Source organism: Gobio gobio, assembly GCF_949357685.1.
Source record: "Gobio gobio genome assembly, chromosome: 19".
Classification (NCBI taxonomy): domain Eukaryota; kingdom Metazoa; phylum Chordata; class Actinopteri; order Cypriniformes; family Gobionidae; genus Gobio; species Gobio gobio.
The window spans coordinates 45,601,802-45,621,010 of NC_137112.1; the positions used below are offsets into that span (position 1 = coordinate 45,601,802).

At 39.5% G+C, this 19,209-nt stretch overlaps 1 protein-coding gene across 1 annotated transcript; it reads right to left on the reverse strand.

Moving 5' to 3' along the window:
- Positions 1–7,768: 7,768 nt before the first annotated feature.
- Positions 7,769–17,895, reverse strand: fbxo2 (F-box protein 2). The gene is made up of 6 exons (XM_079844220.1): positions 17,793–17,895; positions 17,279–17,334; positions 10,692–10,818; positions 10,423–10,518; positions 10,200–10,338; positions 7,769–8,353 (listed from the first exon to the last, which is right to left on the reverse strand). Exons 2-6 carry the CDS (start codon positions 17,313–17,315, stop codon positions 8,219–8,221), a joined length of 534 nt encoding a protein of 177 aa, XP_079700346.1. The 5' UTR covers positions 17,316–17,334; positions 17,793–17,895; the 3' UTR covers positions 7,769–8,218.
- Positions 17,896–19,209: the final 1,314 nt, after the last annotated feature.

The following is a 19,209-nucleotide window of genomic DNA, read 5'->3' on the forward strand; positions in this document are numbered from 1 at the left end:
TAAAATGAGCACCATTTGTCTTTAATGGCTCTTGGAGCCCTTGGGTGATTGGATTAGCATCTATGCATTTGAATGACACTGTTATGCTGATTGAATCTGGACAGGTGACAGTTATGTAGGGTGTGTCCTTTTACCTATACAACATTTGCATTGTATTGTTCAGAGTGTCTCCTCCCCTGCTGTACAATCCCTCCCCCTAAAATGTAGATAAAATACAATGTACCACTCCTTTACTTAGACTTGGAACCTCAGCCGAAGAACAGCACGATTCTCAATAAACGAGTAACGTCTGCTTTAAAGATATCCCAACGTCTCCTGGTCTCTTCTTCAACCGAGGAAAAGAAAATTCACAACAGATGGTGCCGTGACCCGGATAGAGTTCCAGATTCCTCACCTGAAATCCAGATTGAAACTTCAAGCTCAAAGATAAAGATCTGCCTACGTTCCAGACTGGAATCCAGAGCGAAACTTCCAGCTGAACAAAGATTTCCAGACCGAATGTTTCTCCCAACCAAGGGTTGTGGTGAGTGCTGCTCTCTAATCCAAAAGAACCTAAGACCAGTACAAATTTTGTATCCTCTGTGCCGCCAGGGAAGAGTTATCAGACAGCTGTAGGGTTTGGTTAACTAAGTTACCCTCTAAAAAAGTTTGTTTTAGAGATGAGTTATCCTCTGTTTTCAAGCAGGGAAGATTAGCATACAGGCTAATTTTTGTGTTGTCCTCTGTTTTTGCCAAAGAAAGTTAACAATAGTTGAGCTGTGTTAACAAGTTTGTTGATCAGAGAAGTCAGTGTTTGTGAGTGTGTGGTAACAAAGAAATTAAAGAATGCTAGACTGACCCCCACAACTGAAAAAGGTGGTCTCACAGCTCCTTTGTGGACAGACACTGATTTCAAATCACAGTTAGGAGTGCAGATGGATTTAATTGTCACAGAGAAAGTTAGACAAAAACTAACTCAGAAATATGAGATCCATCCAGACAACACTTAGTCGATTGATGAATGTAAAAAAGTTTTAGGAGCATGTATTCGCAAGAACAATGTGAAAGGCATTATTTGTTGTCACAGAGAATTTGGTTTAGCGCTAGCTAGACAACAGTCTCAGCATATCTCAGAGCTAGAGAAACAGAACAAAGAACTCTGTGCTAGAGTAGCATCTTTGACTAAGAAATTGAACCGCAACAAAGCTGCAGAGAAAACTGATGTGAATGAAGCTAGTCAGCCTGATAACGTTTATCCTGACTTGCATGCTTTCTTTGAAACAGATGTAGCCATTCAATCAGTATCTGATGTGCCTGTTGATTCAGTGAAATTTAGCGTCACAGCCCCGAACATTGTTTTACAGCGTGCACCAGTCACGAAACCGATCCTCATGTTCGTCTGCAATGACTGAAGTTTTGTTAGAGGATGAAATGACTCATGATTGTGTTACGCTTACATACGCAGCTACGAATGAAATAGCAGAAAATCCCATTGAGAATGCCGAATTGGAGTTGTTAGTTGATGGTTCAGCTCAAGTGATTGAAGGTAACATTACAGCAGCTGCAGTGTTGTGTCAGGGAAGGAAAACCTGGAGTCATGTGTCACACTGTAAAGTTATTCCCCCACCTACAGGGATAGGATAGGACACGGAACCGTGAGGAGCCCAGGAAAGAACCGAATGCAATAAGCTTCGGGGGCAAACCCTGCGGTGAAGACTTCCTTATAGGCCTTTCCCCATCCACTAGTCCATTCTTTCCTCACTGTTCTTTAGGTGTCGCAGGAATTAAGAAATAGGTAAAGAAGAAACAACAATAGCAGACTCCGATTGAACAGATGAGACAACCCTGATGTTTGCTGTCTTTTAGAACAAATACTGCTCTGTTGTCATTTGTTTTTCATTCTTAATCTGTGCAGATACCACTTGATGGCTGTCCCCAGACCCATATGGACAGACTTTCTCACCTGCGTATGAAGCCACAACCTCTGAAGGAAAACTAGATCCACTACAGAGTCAACTTTCAAGAAACAAACAAAAAAAAATATTTATATATATATATATATATATATATATATATATATATATATATATATATATATATATATATATATATATATATATATATATATATATATATATATATATATACACACAACGCAGAGAATTACCTACGGGAATTTCAGCAAAATTACATCAGATGACTGAAAATAATTCTTCATGGTTCAGAAACCTGTAAGGTCAACAAAGGACTCACAAGGACTGTTCCAACCACAAAAGAATATTACCCGTAAGGAACTACACAGACCCTAGTGGCATGTTTGTTTCTGTGTCAGCATGTCATTCGTCACTACAGACAATCAACACAGAGAAAGTGATATGTGCCTGTAACTTTTTCCAAGTTACATGAATAGACGATGGGGCTTATGCTAAAAAACATAAGCTACAGAATGGACTGATGAAAGTTTAAATTTGTATTATGTGAGAGTTATTAGAACTCTGAAAGGGGGAAATGTAAGATTACAAATGTATTAATGTTTGAAATATATTGTGGTACAGGTTAAGGTAAAGATTGACTACATTCTAACATGATCAAGTTAATCAGCCCATGGGTTGGAGACATTAAGTCTTTTGTCTTTATGCACTTCCTGACCATTTAGCATAACAAGCTCAGAGCTTACTTGTAAGTAAAATGAGCACCATTTGTCTTTAATGGCTCTAGTTATATTACAAAAGTCCAGGCTAATCCAAGCATTAGAATTTGATTCATAGTTGCTCTGTTTTTGAAGTCCATAAAAATTGCATCTGTCCGTCAAATAACTGCTCCACGCGGCTCTGGGGTGTTAATAAAGGCCTTCTGAAGCGAATCGACGTGTTTGTGTAAGAAAAATATCCACATTTATAACTTTATCAAGTAAACTTTCGACCGACCGCATTCCATGGAAAAGTGTTGAATGTTGAATGTGAAACTCAAGATGCGTTCGTGACGTCATGACGAGCGGACCTGGTCGCGTTAGTCTTTCGATCGGCAGGGGAACTTTCAACAATTTTTCCATAAATTGAACAGGGAAGACGGTGGGTCGGAAGTTTAACAGTAGTGCATACAGCAGGGGGTACGCCAACACATCACTGGGCCTCTGGGGCGTTCTATCACTACACATCAACATTTGATTGGCTGATGACCCACGTCAGTCAAAGTTATGATCCAATGGAAAATGGCAGCTTCAACTGAAGGCTAGCTATTCTACTAGTGCTGGTCCATGGAGCTGTGATGCGTTTAGATGATGAAAATACAGCTCAGCCTCACAAAAAATTACCACATTCTATCTGGACATATAATTGTAACGTACTGAAATAGACAGTAATTGAATTTAGATACCTTCAGACATACAATCATTTAATTATGAAAAAATATATATTTTTGATTTTGACAGTGCCAGCAGAGAAGGCCCTGAGAGCCCATTACGTTATGACGTTACTCTGTGCGTTCACTTGGCGGCTGCTATGACACTTGTTACACTGCAGTGAGAGTAAAGCGTTTCTGCAAAATAAAAACCGAGGGTAACACAGATATGACGCAATGACAGGCGACTCCCTCACACGTCCTGGTTCCTCACTTAAAATAGCAATTTCTCACAATTTATAAATAGTTGGAAACATTTGGGATATTGTAAGTACTCAATTGAACAAAATATATAACACTGGCCTAGTGGTTTTTGGATAATTTACTGAATTTTTTTTACATAGTGCACCTTTAACCTGCCGGCTGTGTACGGAGTCCGGACGTTGTTTCGTGCCGCTGTTTTGTATTGAAGTCTAGTTTCCCCTAAAAAGGGGCGGTGGCGAAATTGACAGTTAAGATGCGCCGGTTGTCCGTTTGTTTAATTTGAAATAAAAACACAAAATAAAAAGACCGTTTATTTTCCTTAGATACAGTTGCTAACAAATTTGTCTAAGAGGAAGAAATATGAAATAAAGTGATAAAGGTAAGATTATTCTTTAGTCATGTTAATGTTATCAGAAGCATTTTATGGTCTCTGTAGGAAAATATATAGTAAACAAATGCTGTGATACTACCATGTTATTGGGAACGTAAATTATTGAGATGTTACTTGAATATGTAGGCTACATTCTGGAGCGTTAACGTTACTTCAAAGTACTCCAAAAAGTACTGTCTACAAGCCCAAAAGCAAAACGATACCATCGTAATTTCAGTTAGTGAACCCTACACAGCAGTATAAATAGTGTATAACTTTATACACTGATGTGTTGTATTAGAAACGATGCATTTTCATGTGTGAACCTCAGACGTCACCGTCGAATGTTTACCGTCTTCTTTTACGTTGTCCTCTGCTTTATATTTGTTCAGTTATTCATCCATATAAACTCTTCAATAGTTTTTTCCCCCTTCATATTTCCATATTTAATTTCTTGAAAGTCATCTGGATTTGTGTATTTTACTCGCCCATAGAGGCAGTGCGCATGTCCGGATTATGACCATCGCGTTTCTGGGCAAAAATAAATAATTTTACAATCTCAATTTATCAAATGTTTAATGTACCATACTTGATGATAAATGTTTTACTTGTACTTTTAATGTAATATATACACCATATTTTATATATACTTTATTATTTATTATTCAAAGCTTTGTTTTGTGAGTTATCATCATCATTATCCTCATCATGCCTCGTCGATGTCGTCGTGGAAGAAAAGCAAACAGAGACCGCAAAGACCTTGGTGTAGTTGGTATGCAAATTAAACATTGTTACTGATAAATAAGAATTATTATCATGCAAATGAATGTTCTTATACAACCAACTGTTTGTGTCCAGTCCAGCTGAGACAGAGATGGAAACACTGGACAGATTGAAGAGACAATATCTCAAGTTGTTGAGGGAACTGCATGCCTACAGAAGCAAGAGAGAGGCAGCACTTCGCAGACAGGAGTCAGTCCCACCATCAATGCCATAAAACGCTTTCAGACATTTTTTTGCTTTGTTTATTAAGTCTATTGGGTTAACTGACAATGATAAAACTGATAATATATAAAGTAAATATATTTATTCTAAAAATGCATTTAGGGTTAGGATTTGTCAGTAGTAAAGTCCTCATGATATTTTGCACAGCAATGTTGCATTATGTACATGTATTGCATTGTGTCTTTTACGGAATGTGTGTGTTTGAGCATATTTCGCTTGTTGTGTGTGTGTGTGTGTGTGTGTTTGTCTGCAGGCAGGAGATTTCTGAGCTGCGTGAGGAACAGGAGGAGTTGTTGCGTGGGCTTGGTCGCCAGTTGCATGACGACACTGAGAGTATCCAAACTCTGCTAGAGCAACGAAACACGTTGGATGCTCAACTAGAGAATGAGAGACAGACCCAAAAACAGCTGGGTCAGGAGGTACATATGTGCCTAATTTCTTTGTCACATAACACACTGTTGGTGCTACGGATGTGCATTTGCATGCATTCTGTTTACAGATCATAAATATGGAGAAAAAGCTGATGGAAGCGAGAAGAGGAGAGGCTTCCCAGAGTCAGATGTCTCAGGCCCGCCACACTCAGAAGGCCACACGCAGGACGCAGGACACACTGGAACGGGTAAAAAGGGATTCAAACATTTCACAGCATGCAGTTTTACTGACCACATAATTGTGGGCACTTTACATGTAAGTCAGTGTAGATTTAAGTGGCTGTTTTTTGGCCATAATATACTGCAGACTGGACCAGACTATGGCAAAACTTTGGCAATACAAACCTAGATGTTAATTTGTTCCTTAGGTAATCCTTAACTGGGTAGCTATGTTTATATGGACCCAAATAATACCTTAGTAACAGGATTGATAACTCAATCGGACTGAGAAGCGTTCATTTAAACAATTTCATCATTTAATCGATAAATTTTGATCAATTTTTGGGGGGGCTGAAGAAGCTGAGTTCATGTTGACAACATTGCAAGACATGAATGAAGAAATAGGAAAAAGGAAAGGTATCCCGAATTTCACCACAGAACATGATTTTTCTTGTATAGTATAATATAATATATCATTAATATATCATTTCTATAGGCCTATGCAATTACTTGTAAAAAATTATGTAAAATTATGTAGCTCACTTTTACTATTTACATAAGCTGCTTATACTATTTATGTAAACTGCTTTTATTTATATTTCATTGCAACTTTAAACAGGTCTAAGGAGTTTGTTGTTTTCATGTAGCCTTGGCAACTAGCCGACCTGAAAAAATATGCACATGAAATGAAACTTGTTTAACTCAACCATAACATGTCAGTTACAAACTGTACAGCGTGCAAGATTGTCATTATGTTTATACTTTATACTTTCGTTTTTTGGGGCACTCTCCCTCTGCCATGGCGCTCCAGTTTCTAGATACACTGAACTGATTAATTAGGTTCGGGAGAAGAGATAAAAGCCCGCCCACACTGACAATTGATTGGTTGACTTACCGAAACAGGCCAATCAGGACGCTCTCCGTACATGCGCTTCATTATGTGCACACCAGAGCCATAGAGAGAGTTTCCGACAAACGTGCACTAAGCGGTTAGCACAAAAACTATTGTCGTCGCATCGTAAAATTATTGTAGAGTCACTGTGGTGAGATGGACTTTGTAACAACGTTTTAAGTGCCTTTTATGTGTCTTGGGAGTGTAAATGTAGTGATGATTGAACACATTTAAAACAGGTGCTGTTGTCTTTCTTTCAGGTATTGCAAGATGTTCGTAAGGATATTGGTAAAGTTTTCTACATGTCAACCAAAGCTTTAAATGCCGGGTGAGAGAGATACTTTGAGATATCAAGTTAATTCGCTAATATACAGAGTTCTCAAAATCATGAAAACCCTGAAAAGGAATAAAATCTGATAAAGTCAGGGAAATTCCTATAATAAAAAAAAAAAAAAAATGTTTTGTAGGTCAGTGCTAATATTTATCATTAGCTGATTTTTGATTGTTAAAACATCTGTTATTGATATTTCGGACAACATGACATTAAACTTCAATTCATTAAAAGACGAATGAAGCTGAAGCCTCCCGCCACTTTCATATGTTTGAAAGGTTAATCACACATTTTTTAGGGGGGCTGGACAGAAGTGACGCCCATGGTGCAGAGGCATTTTCTTTCGTGGTTCGTTTGAAACACACCCCATAATCACAGCCCAATGGAGCAGCATCAGACTCATATTCTGACTAGAATCTGAGTATGATGACGTCAGGCTAGAATGATGCATTAAATTGATCAAAACTGATCATTATTTCAAATAAATGCTGTTCTTTAACATTCTATTCATCATGGAATCCTGGATTATTTTTTTAAATTTCTTTTTGATGAATTTCAGAAGGATCATGTGACAACTGAAAACAGCTTTTTCATCCTAGGAATAAATTACATTTCAAAATGACTTGCTGAATTCGGAACCGCACTAGCATACTACACTAGCACTAGCATACTATTCTAACTATTTCTGCCATGGAAAGGTAAACGTAGTATGAGTAGTATAAAAGTATGCGGTTCCAAATTCAGTAACTGTTTTACTGTATTTCTTGACAAATAAATGTAGCCTTGGTGAGCATAAGACACTTTCAAAAACAGTGCAAATACACTCGTCAGTTGAATTCTCAGCAGGGACTGTATCGTGGCACAGAAACGGCATGTCTGGAAAAAGTGTGCCTGAGGTCTTCAGACGGGTGGGAGAATTTTAGCCTTTTCCTCATCAGATCTGAACTTGCCCACTTCCAGTCAAGAGAGAAGAATAAAAAGCCATTTGACGTTGCCCCAGTTTCCAAGATATGATATAATAACACAAATGTTTCAATGCAAAACCATACATGCAATATTAAATCATTTAACGAAGGAAGGTCACGAACAGATAATGTTTTGTCACTTGTTTATTATAATTTTTTATGTCATGAGCATGATTTTAGACCTATTTGGATCTTATACCACATTATAAGATTATAATTGCATATAGAAACCTCATTAGAAGTGTAGCTTGCAGGAAAATATAGAGGTAGTTAGTGGTTGAGCAGACCGTTACTCTTCTAAAATAGTTCGAAAATAAAACAAAAGTTAAATAAATTCTAGTATAGCCAGATGCTTTTTTAGGCATTACATATTTAACCTTCGTTTCTTAGTATTGCTCTTAGCACAGGATGTGCAAAAATAAAAAGCCAAATTGCGAGAAAATCTTTTTATGCAATGAATCATATTTTTGCCTGATTTGGTGTTTAGAGGTCTACGGTGACAGAGCTCCCAGTAACTCTCACTCCAAACCAGCCCTGCCAATACTTGGTGTCCTGACCACCATGCTCAAAAGAGATGAAGCGTAGGCCGGGGCCGTAGTCTGTGAACGTGTGGCTCATCTATGACAGAGGAGATAAAACAGTGTTTGCATGCACAAAATTGAGTTGAACTGAATGAAAACGGAAGGCTTTATAATAAAGAAACACTTGAATGATGTAGAACCTAAATATATACAGTGAGGAAAATAAGTATTTGAACACCCTGCTATTTTGCAAGTTCTCCCACTTAGAAATCATGGAGGGGTCTGAAATGGTCATCGTAGGTGCATGTCCACTGTGAGAGACATAATCTAAAAAAAAAATCTAGAAATCACAATGTATGATTTTTTTACTATTTATTTGTATGATACAGCTGCAAATAAGTATTTGAACACCTGAGAAAAGCAATGTTAATATTTGGTATAGTAGCCTTTGTTTGCAATTACAGAGGTCAAACATTTCCTGTAGTTTTTCAGCAGGTTTGCACTGCAGGAGGGATTTTGGCCCACTCCTCCACACAGATCTTCTCTAGATCAGTCAGGTTTCTGGCCTGTCGCTGAGAAACACAGAGTTTGAGCTCCTCCAAAGATTCTCTATTGGGTTTAGGTCTGGACACTGGCAAGGCCACGCCAGAACCTTGATATGCTTCTTACAGAGCCACTCCTTGGTTCTCCTGGCTGTGTGCTTCGGGTCATTGTCATGTTGGAAGACCCAGCCTCGACCCATCTTCAATGCTCTAACTGAGGGAAGGAGGTTGTTCCCCAAAATCTTGCAATACATGGCCCCGGTCATCCTCTCCTTAATACAGTGCTGTCGCCCTGTCCCATGTGCAGAAAAACACACCCAAAGCATGATGCTACCACCCCCATGCTTCACAGTAGGGATGGTGTTCTTGGGATGGTACTCATCATTCTTCTTCCTCCAAACACGTTTAGTGGAATTATGACCAACAAGTTCTATTTTGGTCTCATCTGACCACATGACTTTCTCCCATGACTCCTCTGGATCATCCAAATGGTCATTGGCAAACTTAAGACGGACCTGGACATGTGCTGGTTTAAGCAGGGGAACCTTCCGTGCCATGCATGATTTCAAACCATGACGTCTTAGTGTATTACCAACAGTAACCTTGGAAACGGTGGTCCCAGCTCTTTTTTAGGTCATTGACCAGCTCCTCCTGTGTAGTTCTGGGCTGATTTCTCACCTTTCTTAGGATCATTGAGACCCCACGAGGTGAGATCTCGCATGGAGCCCCAGTCCGAGGGAGATTGACAGTCATGTTTAGCCTCTTCCATTTTCTAATGATTGCTCCAACAGTGGACCTTTTTTCACCAAGCTGCTTGGCAATTTCCCCGTAGCCCTTTCCAGCCTTGTGGAGGTGTACAATTTTGTCTCTAGTGTCTTTGGACAGCTCTTTGGTCTTGGCCATGTTAGTAGTTGGATTCTTACTGATTGTATGGGGTGGACAGGTGTCTTTATGCAGCTAACGACCTCAAACAGGTGCATCTAATTTAGGAAAATAAATGGAGTGGAGGTGGACATTTTAAAGGCAGACTAACAAGTCTTTGAGGGTCAGAATTCTAGCTGATAGACAGGTGTTCAAATACTTATTTGCAGCTGTATCATACAAATAAATTGTTAAAAAATCATACATTGTGATTTCTGGATTTTTTTTTTAGATTATGTCTCTCACAGTGGACATGCACCTACGATGACAATTTCAGACCCCTCCATGATTTCTAAATGGGAGAACTTGCAAAATAGCAGGGTGTTCAAATACTTATTTTCCTCACTGTACCATTGTATGTATTGATATGACTAGTGGTTTTGCATATCATTTGTTTTATATTTTCCTATTCATTTCTTTAAAGCTTTTAAGTGGGTGTATTATGTCAAACAGGACAGGACTCAGATTCTGCACTCGTACCTTTCTCCAAGAGCAGTCGTCACAGTCCGGGTCAAGGGTCACTTCCTCTGGCTTGAACTCAGTGATGACCTCTTTGTTTTCATCAAGTAGGGACACGGTGAGCTTATAAATGCACCCACAGTCTGTTCGGCCACAGAACCTAAACACACTCAAAGGAAATGATTGAATGGACAACGTGACAAAACAAAATTCCTGCCATTATGTCCATAACATCAAAGCTTACCAGTCCTCCACATTGACAGCTGGCTGTGCAATATCTAAATTTTCGGGGTCGTAACCCTCTGCCAGCAAGTCAATCACTTGTGTTTTTATACACGGCCTGGAACAGCGGACACAAATAGACACACACAGATGAACAACACACACCAAAAACACAAGCAGGGACAGTATGAGTGAAACACATGGACCCTTTTTTCACCTGGTTCTTTTAAAGAAAAAACACCCTTATGTTTCTCACCCATGTGTATTTAGATACTATTCGTTCTCTCTTACTCATAAGAGGTGCAGAAGAATTTAGAGATTAATTCATTATCATAAGCATGTCCGCAGTCCCCCGGCATGTCCTCGGTCTTCCACTCGTCGCCTCCATTCTCTGTCAACTGCCAGTAATCCAGACCATCTGGTGAAAATACATGCAACAACATATCAGATATTTAGGCGGCTAAAATATTGATCTGAGCTGGCATGTGATAGCAAATGAGTTGTCTTTTATCTGAAACTACTACAGCATGTTATTTTCTTTTGTGTTATGCATGCAGTATTACGTCAATTAAAGGTGCAGTAAGTGATTTCTGAGAAACACTGTTGAAAGTGGATCGGGCCAATCAGCAGTAGGGGGCGTGTCCACTCATAATACCGTAGGGCTGTACAGCTCTGGTTCCAGAATAGTAGCTCCACAACGGATCAAGTCCAGACTGAACTTCTCGACCTCAAATGTTGTGGGCGGGGCTAAGTTTAGCTGGCATCCAGGCTAGGGTATTCCAGAAATCAAGGTTAACTTACCCTCACTTATACCCTTAACTCTCGGTTGATTAACCCAAACCTTGCTAACTCAAGATATGCAGGTTCCACAACTGCAGTCTGAAGTAAGTTAAGTCAACCTAGAGTGTGGAACTCAGAGTTAACGGTGACCACACAAAGACATTCTCAATCAAGCGCCGAATCTGGGACACCATCCATCATAGCTAGTATGTGAGATTAAAATAAGTGTGTCCCAAAGCATAGTATGTTGGAAAGAGTGTGTCAAAAGTCCCTGGATGATCTATTATTTCCAGTAGATTTTTTAAAGGGGTGATAAATTGGGAAATCAACTTTCCTTTGAGCCTTTGATATATAAAAGTTCATCGTGATATAAGAATATCCTGTAAGTTTCGGAGCTGAAAACGTCCTTGTAAGTCAAAGAAACGCTTTTTATAGACACCAGGCCCAGAAAATGAGAGATCTCAGAATATGTCGACCACTGACGTAATAGGATGCAGAAGCGCCGTCTCAAGCCCGCCCACTGACTCGTGGAGCTAAACGATGCCGGTTCCAGCTCACGTGCGTAAGACATTGTGCGTTTGTTCGCTTCATTTCACCGCGGATTTGTTTGTAAACAAGACACAGGTCGAGACTGGATTTGCAGACATATTGAGATTAAAACACAATGCTGTGCCTTCTATATTGGATCCGACAGGAACGGCGCAACACCCTTATGTGAGTAAAACATGTTTTTATATGTTTTAGTATTGAATTGTTACAGATCGGTTGATATCTATTGATTAGATACCTTAGCACGCGGTCACAGGCTGGAGAAGGTGTTATTGGTTCATTCGTGATCAGACTCGGACTTGTAACGCAAGTGCTCGCAAAGCCCAAAGTCCCGGGGCTATGTGCTTTTCAGACGGGCCGGCCTGCCTATGGGCTGTAGTGAAATAACATTCCTTTCTTGCGCGCCTATGTGTGCGCGCGTGTGTGTGTGTGTGTGTGTGTGTGTACGGTTCGCGGTTAAATTCCCTGATGATCGGGCGAGCCAAGTAATACAAAAATAACATTCCAATCAATCGCGGGTGGATGAGAGATTAATCATTGTGTTTGTTTGATAAAGATATTTTTCGAGCCCTGTGAGCGTTTTTCCACACGCTTTCAAAACAATTCCTCACGTGTACTGACAGGAGAGCTGAAGCTCATTAAATATTAGGGATGGGCATTTTTCCAAAATATTGGATTCGAATATTTGGGCTCATAAAAAACGAATATTCGAATATTAGTTTCTTTAAATGACATTATTTTGAGAAAATGAGAAAGATATTTTTTTTATTCATCAAGTTGTCATCACCATTTCTGAACAAACTTATGATTAGGTAGCCTAATATACACATCAAGCTTACGTTACATCTACATCAGTTCAAAACATTGAAGAATATGTGTAAACAAAAAATATAGGCGTAAAGAACAAAAGCATTATAAGCTCAAGCAGCACGAGCGAAAAAAAAACACTAATAAAGCAGAACGCGCCACTTATCGTGCAGAACGTACACTCGAGTCAGAATATGGTTATCGTGTTTATATTGTTTCACATTATAATGTTGAGGAAAAACAATAATATCGTGTGGATGACAATATTCTCGGGTGAGAAAACAAGCCCCGCTGACAGACGTTGCAGAGACACAGATAACGGTGTTAAGTGAAGTTTCTAACAGCGCTTTGTGTTTTCTTTTCTTAAACCCTCGACAAAACTTAAAGGAAGCATTTGTCTCGAGATCATTTTGCTATCATACAAGTTATCTCGCTTTCACTCGGTGAACATCTGTGCTTACCTACACTCGTGAATGCAGTGATGGAGAGCTGTCCTCATTCGACTGGTGGTTGGATTTGATGTGATTTCTCAGACTCAGTTTCATTAATTCATCTTATCAAAAGTAACTCCATTTTGTTAGATCATTTTCAATGTTCATCTAAGTAATTCCAAACATCGCGAGGCAGACGACGACATTATGTGATCAAATACACTTAACTTATTAAAGGGTTAGTTCACCCAAAAATGAAAATTCTGTCATTAATTACTCACCCTCACGTCGTTCGAGACCCGTAAGACCTCCGTTCATATTCGGAACACAAATGAAGATATTTTTGTTGAAAGCTGATGGCTGAGAAAGGCCTCCATTGGCATTCAGTACACTTATACTCCCAAGACGGATAAAAGGCACTCAAAACATCGTTACAAAGTCCATCTCACCACAGTGACTCTACAATAATCTTACGATGCGACGACAATAGTTTTTGTGCGCAAAAAAAATCTAAATAACACCTTTTTCCAACTTGTTACTGCCTTCCGTGTGTGCCTCCACGACGCATGCGCGAGAATATGACGCAGATCCGGCGTTCGGACAGATGACCCAGAAGTGATTTGTTTACAAGCAGAGGAAGACGCGCGTATCTCAGCTGTTGGATTCTACATTGATCGTGCTTTAGGTCTCGGCGTAGTTCTCAAAATGGGGTTAAAGTGCGCATTTCATGGATTCCCAAACCCCGGATCTGCGTCATATTCTCGCGCATGCGTCGTGGAGGCACACACAGAAGACAAGAACAAGCTGGATAAAGGTGTTATTTTGATTTTTTTTTGCGCACAAAAACTATTGTCGTCGCATCGTAAGATTATTGTAGAGTCACTGTGGTGAGATGGACTTTGTAATGACATTTTAAGTGCCTTTTATCGGTCTTGGGAGTATAAGTGTACTGAATGCCAATGGAGGCCTAACTGAAGCCTTTCTCAGCCATCAGCTTTCAACAAAAATATCTTCATTTGTGTTCCGAATATGAACGGAGGTCTTACGGGTCTCGAACGACATAAGGGTGAGTAATTAATGACAGAATTTTAATTTTTGGGTGAACTAACCCTTTAACGCTCCACAGCGCCACCCAGTGGATTTAGTTACAACCGCAAGTTTTTGTGGGATTTATCATGGATTTACTCGATTTACGGCCAGCAAAGCAATTTAGTAAAATTATAATATAACTTTTATTTTTCGAATATTAATTACAGATCGAATATTTGTGCACACCCCTATTAAATATGCAATTCTCATCCAATCCTAGCCGTGGGCGTTTACTTCCAAGTCTTCAGTGTGGCACGCCCATCAAAACTGACCGTTTTTCAGAGAGCCTCAAAACCAAGGCAGAAAATAGCCTATAACTTATTCATTATGATGTTTCTGAATGTAAAAACCACGTGAACGTCATAAGTTGACCTCAGACAACAGTATAAAAAAAAAGCCAGTTCATGACCCCTTTAAGTGTGGATCCATGCACACTTTAACGGATAATATTGCCCATAACCCACTGCGCTTTGGAGGATTCAGTTCAGAACTACAAACATGAGTAAAAAGTGTTAAAAAAAACGACAAAACGTGGCGGTTATGCGCAACTCCACGGTGAGATGAAGGGGTTTGAGTGACTAATAATCAAAGTTTAACCTAATAAAAAAAAAAAAAAAATACGGTAGGAAATGAAAAGAAATGTGGAGGATGTTAACTGTGACAATATGTGTGTCAGGATGTGACGCAATTGTATGATGTGATAATATGTCCCAAAGCTTGTCTACTCCTTTGCTACACACTCAAAAGAATGTACTTTTTCTTAAGGCATAGTATAAGCAGGTGAATTGGGACGCAGCAGAAGAAGAAGCGCGCCATTCTTCTTTCTTCTTCTTTTTTTTAATGCCAATTTACATTCTTAGTGCATATCGCCACCTACGGGGAAATTGTGCAATCATTTTAATTTTTTTCTTTCTTTAATTATTTGATTGAGCTAAAACTTTCATAGATAATATGACTGTTTTTACGTTTATTTTTTATGTTTAGCCATTTTACTTCCACATTTATTGTGAAATGTATCACATATGCATTTTATTATAGAAACACATTATACAGAAAATGTCCCATTTTCATTCAAAATCCTTTAGCTATGGCTACTTACCCTGAAAGATACTTCCATTTTAGAAACTGAAAGTTGAGGTTATGTTCATGCTCTGAGTAAACTTTCCCAGGTATGTCGCATGACCACCTTTTCTGGAATACCCTGCAGGCAGGGGCGCCGCTAGCAATTTTGGGCCCTATGAAAGAATAGGAGGTTGGGCCCCCCCTAACACACCCATTCTGCACCAAACATACAAGCCAAGCAAGCTATCCAAAATCTAATACTGATTACTCGAGCTTTCTCATTACTCAGCGCTGCTCTCTCATCCCAGAATGCACATTGTGACATGTTGGTTCAAAAATATGTGAAATAAGTAGGGCTGTCCCCGACTAAAGTTTTTTATGTAATGGTAGTAGTTCATTTAAGCCATTCGTTGACTAAGCACTTTTATTCATTTAATTACATAAATATGAGATAATTCTAAACCTGAGCGTACGTAATATATTAATATATTACCGTAATAAGTAGGCTACTGATATAATAGGCTATTATTATCCCCACAAGCGCACGCATTAAGCTTGCCACAAAGAACCGGCAAAAGTATTGATTATGAATGTGTCAAAAATAGCAAGGAGACATTTTAATTGTTTATTAATAAACTCTAGAGTTTTCTTTGTCATGTCGTATGACGTGCTGACTCACCATCTCCGCAGTAGTGGACGCGCCAAGAGAGAAATACACATTTTATTACATAATCAGAGAGTAGTTTATTTATTTTCGTTTAAAAGTAGACATTTCAAGCGCCATATTTCTCATGACTGTGAGACGCTCCAGTTCACATGCAATGCTATTAAATGTCCCTGACGCCCCATCTCACGATTATATTGACTGCTATATTTCCTAATTGTTTATTAAATCCAGCCAATTCGTTTATGAAACATTGATTAAAATTAAGATAAAATGAATACAAAACAAAATTAATTTTAAAGAAATACTTTATAGGAAACAAGATTAAATTAAGGACATGCTCAAAATCCATGTCCCCAGACATATGCACATCTGATTATGTGCCTTACTCATGCTGCTCACTTTTCATAATCAACATATGAAATTAAAATAATAATATTTAAACATAGCCTAACTATGAAACTAAATAGGCTGTTTTCTTTAACCCATGGCCGACGAAGGCGTCGGCGCTTCTGATGGATTTTTTCCTTTATGAACAACTCACAATACTCCGCCATTTTTAGCCATACAGATATGTGCAAGACATAATTATAAACTATAAACTGTCTACTTTTATTTGTGTACACTCACAATAACAAACAAAGGCTGTGGATTCTGGGAACAGATTATTCAATATGGATGTTTACTTTTTGGTCAATGGGGATATTTAACTTTTATTGCCAAAATAAGTCAAATCAAAGACATCATTCATTTTATTATTCTTTTAAATATACTCAATGATGATGGTTTATATAATAACAAATTTTAATTCGTTTTTACCTATTTGTTGGGGCCCCTGTCAGTCAGGGGCCCTTGGAATTGTCCTAACTTTTCCCCCCTATACGTCGCCCCTGCCCACAGGTGTGCTGATGGGGACTAACAACCAACTCTTGCTCGTGTATACTCTACTGTACGGCCATTTTTTTGTTCTTCCTTGATATTCATTTGCCATCTTCGTTTTATTTTTCGCTAAGCATTATTTGCTTCCTTTCAGCTATGATAGAGATATCCACTCTTGCATTGTGTGTTTGTGCATTTTGGGAGAAGAACAATGAAGGGAGGGGGGGGTTTCAAATATCAACAGTGCTTCTCAGAAATCGCTTGCTGCACATTTAATGAACTTCATGGGATGTTTATACTTTAAAAAATTAATTTGTCACACTACAGGGCTGTTGTGTACTGCTAAAGGTGATTAAAATGGTGGCTAGTTGTTTTTTCCTTATGCATTATTACCTAAAATCAACCTAAAAGTTTGAGGTTATCAATGTTGAAAACAGTGCTGCTTAATATTTCTTTTGAAACTGTTATACATTATTTCAGGATTCTTTGATGAATTGAAAGTTCAAATGTTCAAGTTCAAATCTTTTGAGACATTACAAAATGTCTTAACTGTCTCATTTGATAATGAATAAAAGTATTAATTTCCTAAAATACATACATACATATATATAACTTACCTTCTCCATCAGGATTTTTTAGGAGGTTTCCAGACATTTTGTTGAATCTGCTTTTCCTGCAAGAAAAAGGGCAGATAAAACAGTGTAAAGAGTGACACGTTCAAACACATACAAATTGTTCGTTGCTGCGACTTTTGTATTTTTTATCTTTTAAACATCAGCAATCCTTTTTGTCAGTCATACGCCTGGGGTCGATTACATTTCCTGGATCCTGCAGTAGCGCTCGAGCATTGGACTTCAGACATTCATTGCCAGGAAACCATTGTGAAAGAATGCATAAATTACAGCCCACTATTAATGCACTGCTAAAGCCTATAACTTCAACCAGAACCGTTCATTATAAAGCAGCAGTGTTTCTTTTCCTCTGAATGAGAGGCATTTGCTCAGTGAAAAGTGTACATGAGCTCTAGCTTAGCTCTTTGCTGTAAACTTCAGCATAAGGAAGGAGTCTCTGCACATTGATAAAGTAAACGTATAAAAAAGCAATGAGTCATATCAATTCTCCAGTACTTACGGTGAGAGTGTGTACAGTCAGCCGAGCCCAGTGCTGTGTGTGTGTGTTTGGTTAGCTTCCTGTAATCTGATGCCTCTGCAGAGCTTCTCTGGTTGGTAGAATCAGGCACATGGGCCGTCCTGCATCAGAAGCAGTATCCACCCCCGACACTTCTGCACAGCACAGCACATATGCACAAATGTCACTCAATCTACAGAGGAAAAAGCCTTGCCAAAGCCTCTTTTTTGTTTCTGTGTAGGCACATACATGTCAACATTTGGGTATCAAAATTCATGAGCTGAACTCAAAGATCTAAGACTTTTTCTATGTAGACAAAAGGCCTATTTCTCTCAAATATTGTTCACAAATCTGTCTAAATCTGTCTAAATCTGTGAGCACTTCTCCTTTGCCGAGATAATCCATCCTCCTCACAGGTGTGGCATATCAAGATGCTGATTAGATTACTGCACAGGTGTGCCTTAGGCTGGCCACTAAAATATGCAGTTTTACTGTATTGGGGGATCCGAAAACCAGTCAGTATCTGGTGGACCACCATTTGCCTCACGCAGTGCAACACATCTCCTTCTCATTGAGTTGATCAGGTTGTTGATTGTGGCCTGTTGAATGTTGCTCCACTCCTCTTCAATGGCTGTGCGAAGCTGCTGGATATGGGCAGGAACTGGAACATGCTGTCGTTTACGCCGATCCAGAGCATCACAAACATGCTCAATGGGTGATAGAGCTGGCCATGCAAGAACTGGGATGTTTTCAGCTTCCAGGAAGTGTGTACAGATGCTTGCAACAGGGGGCTGTGCATTATCACGCTGCAACATGAGGTGATGGTCGTGGATGGATGGCACAACAATGAGCCTCAGGATCTCGTCACGGTATCTGTGCATTCAAAATGCCATCAATAAAATGCACCTGTGTTCGTTGTCCATAACATACGCCTGCCCATTATAACCCCACCGCCACCATGGGCCACTCGATCCGCAACGGTGATATCAGCAAACCGCTCACCCACACAACGCCATACACACTGTCTGTCATCTGCCCTGTACAGTGAAAACCGGGATTCCTCCATGAAGAGAACACCTCTCCAAAGTGCCAGGCGCAATCGAATGTGAGCATTTGCCCACTCAAGTCGGTTAAGTTGACGAACCGCAGTCAGGTCGAGACCCCGATGAGGACGACGAGCATGCGGATGAGATTGCAGCAGCTGTCCGGGAGGCTGGTCTCAGACGATCTTGGAGGTGAAGATGCTGGATGTGGAGGTCCTGGGCTGGTGTGGTTACACGTGGTCTGCGGTTGTGAGGCCGGGTGGATGCACTGCCAAATTCTCTGAAACACATTTGGAGACGGCTAATGGTAGAGATATGAACATTGAATTCACGGGCAACAGCTCTGGAGGACATTCCTGCAGTCAGCATGCCAATTG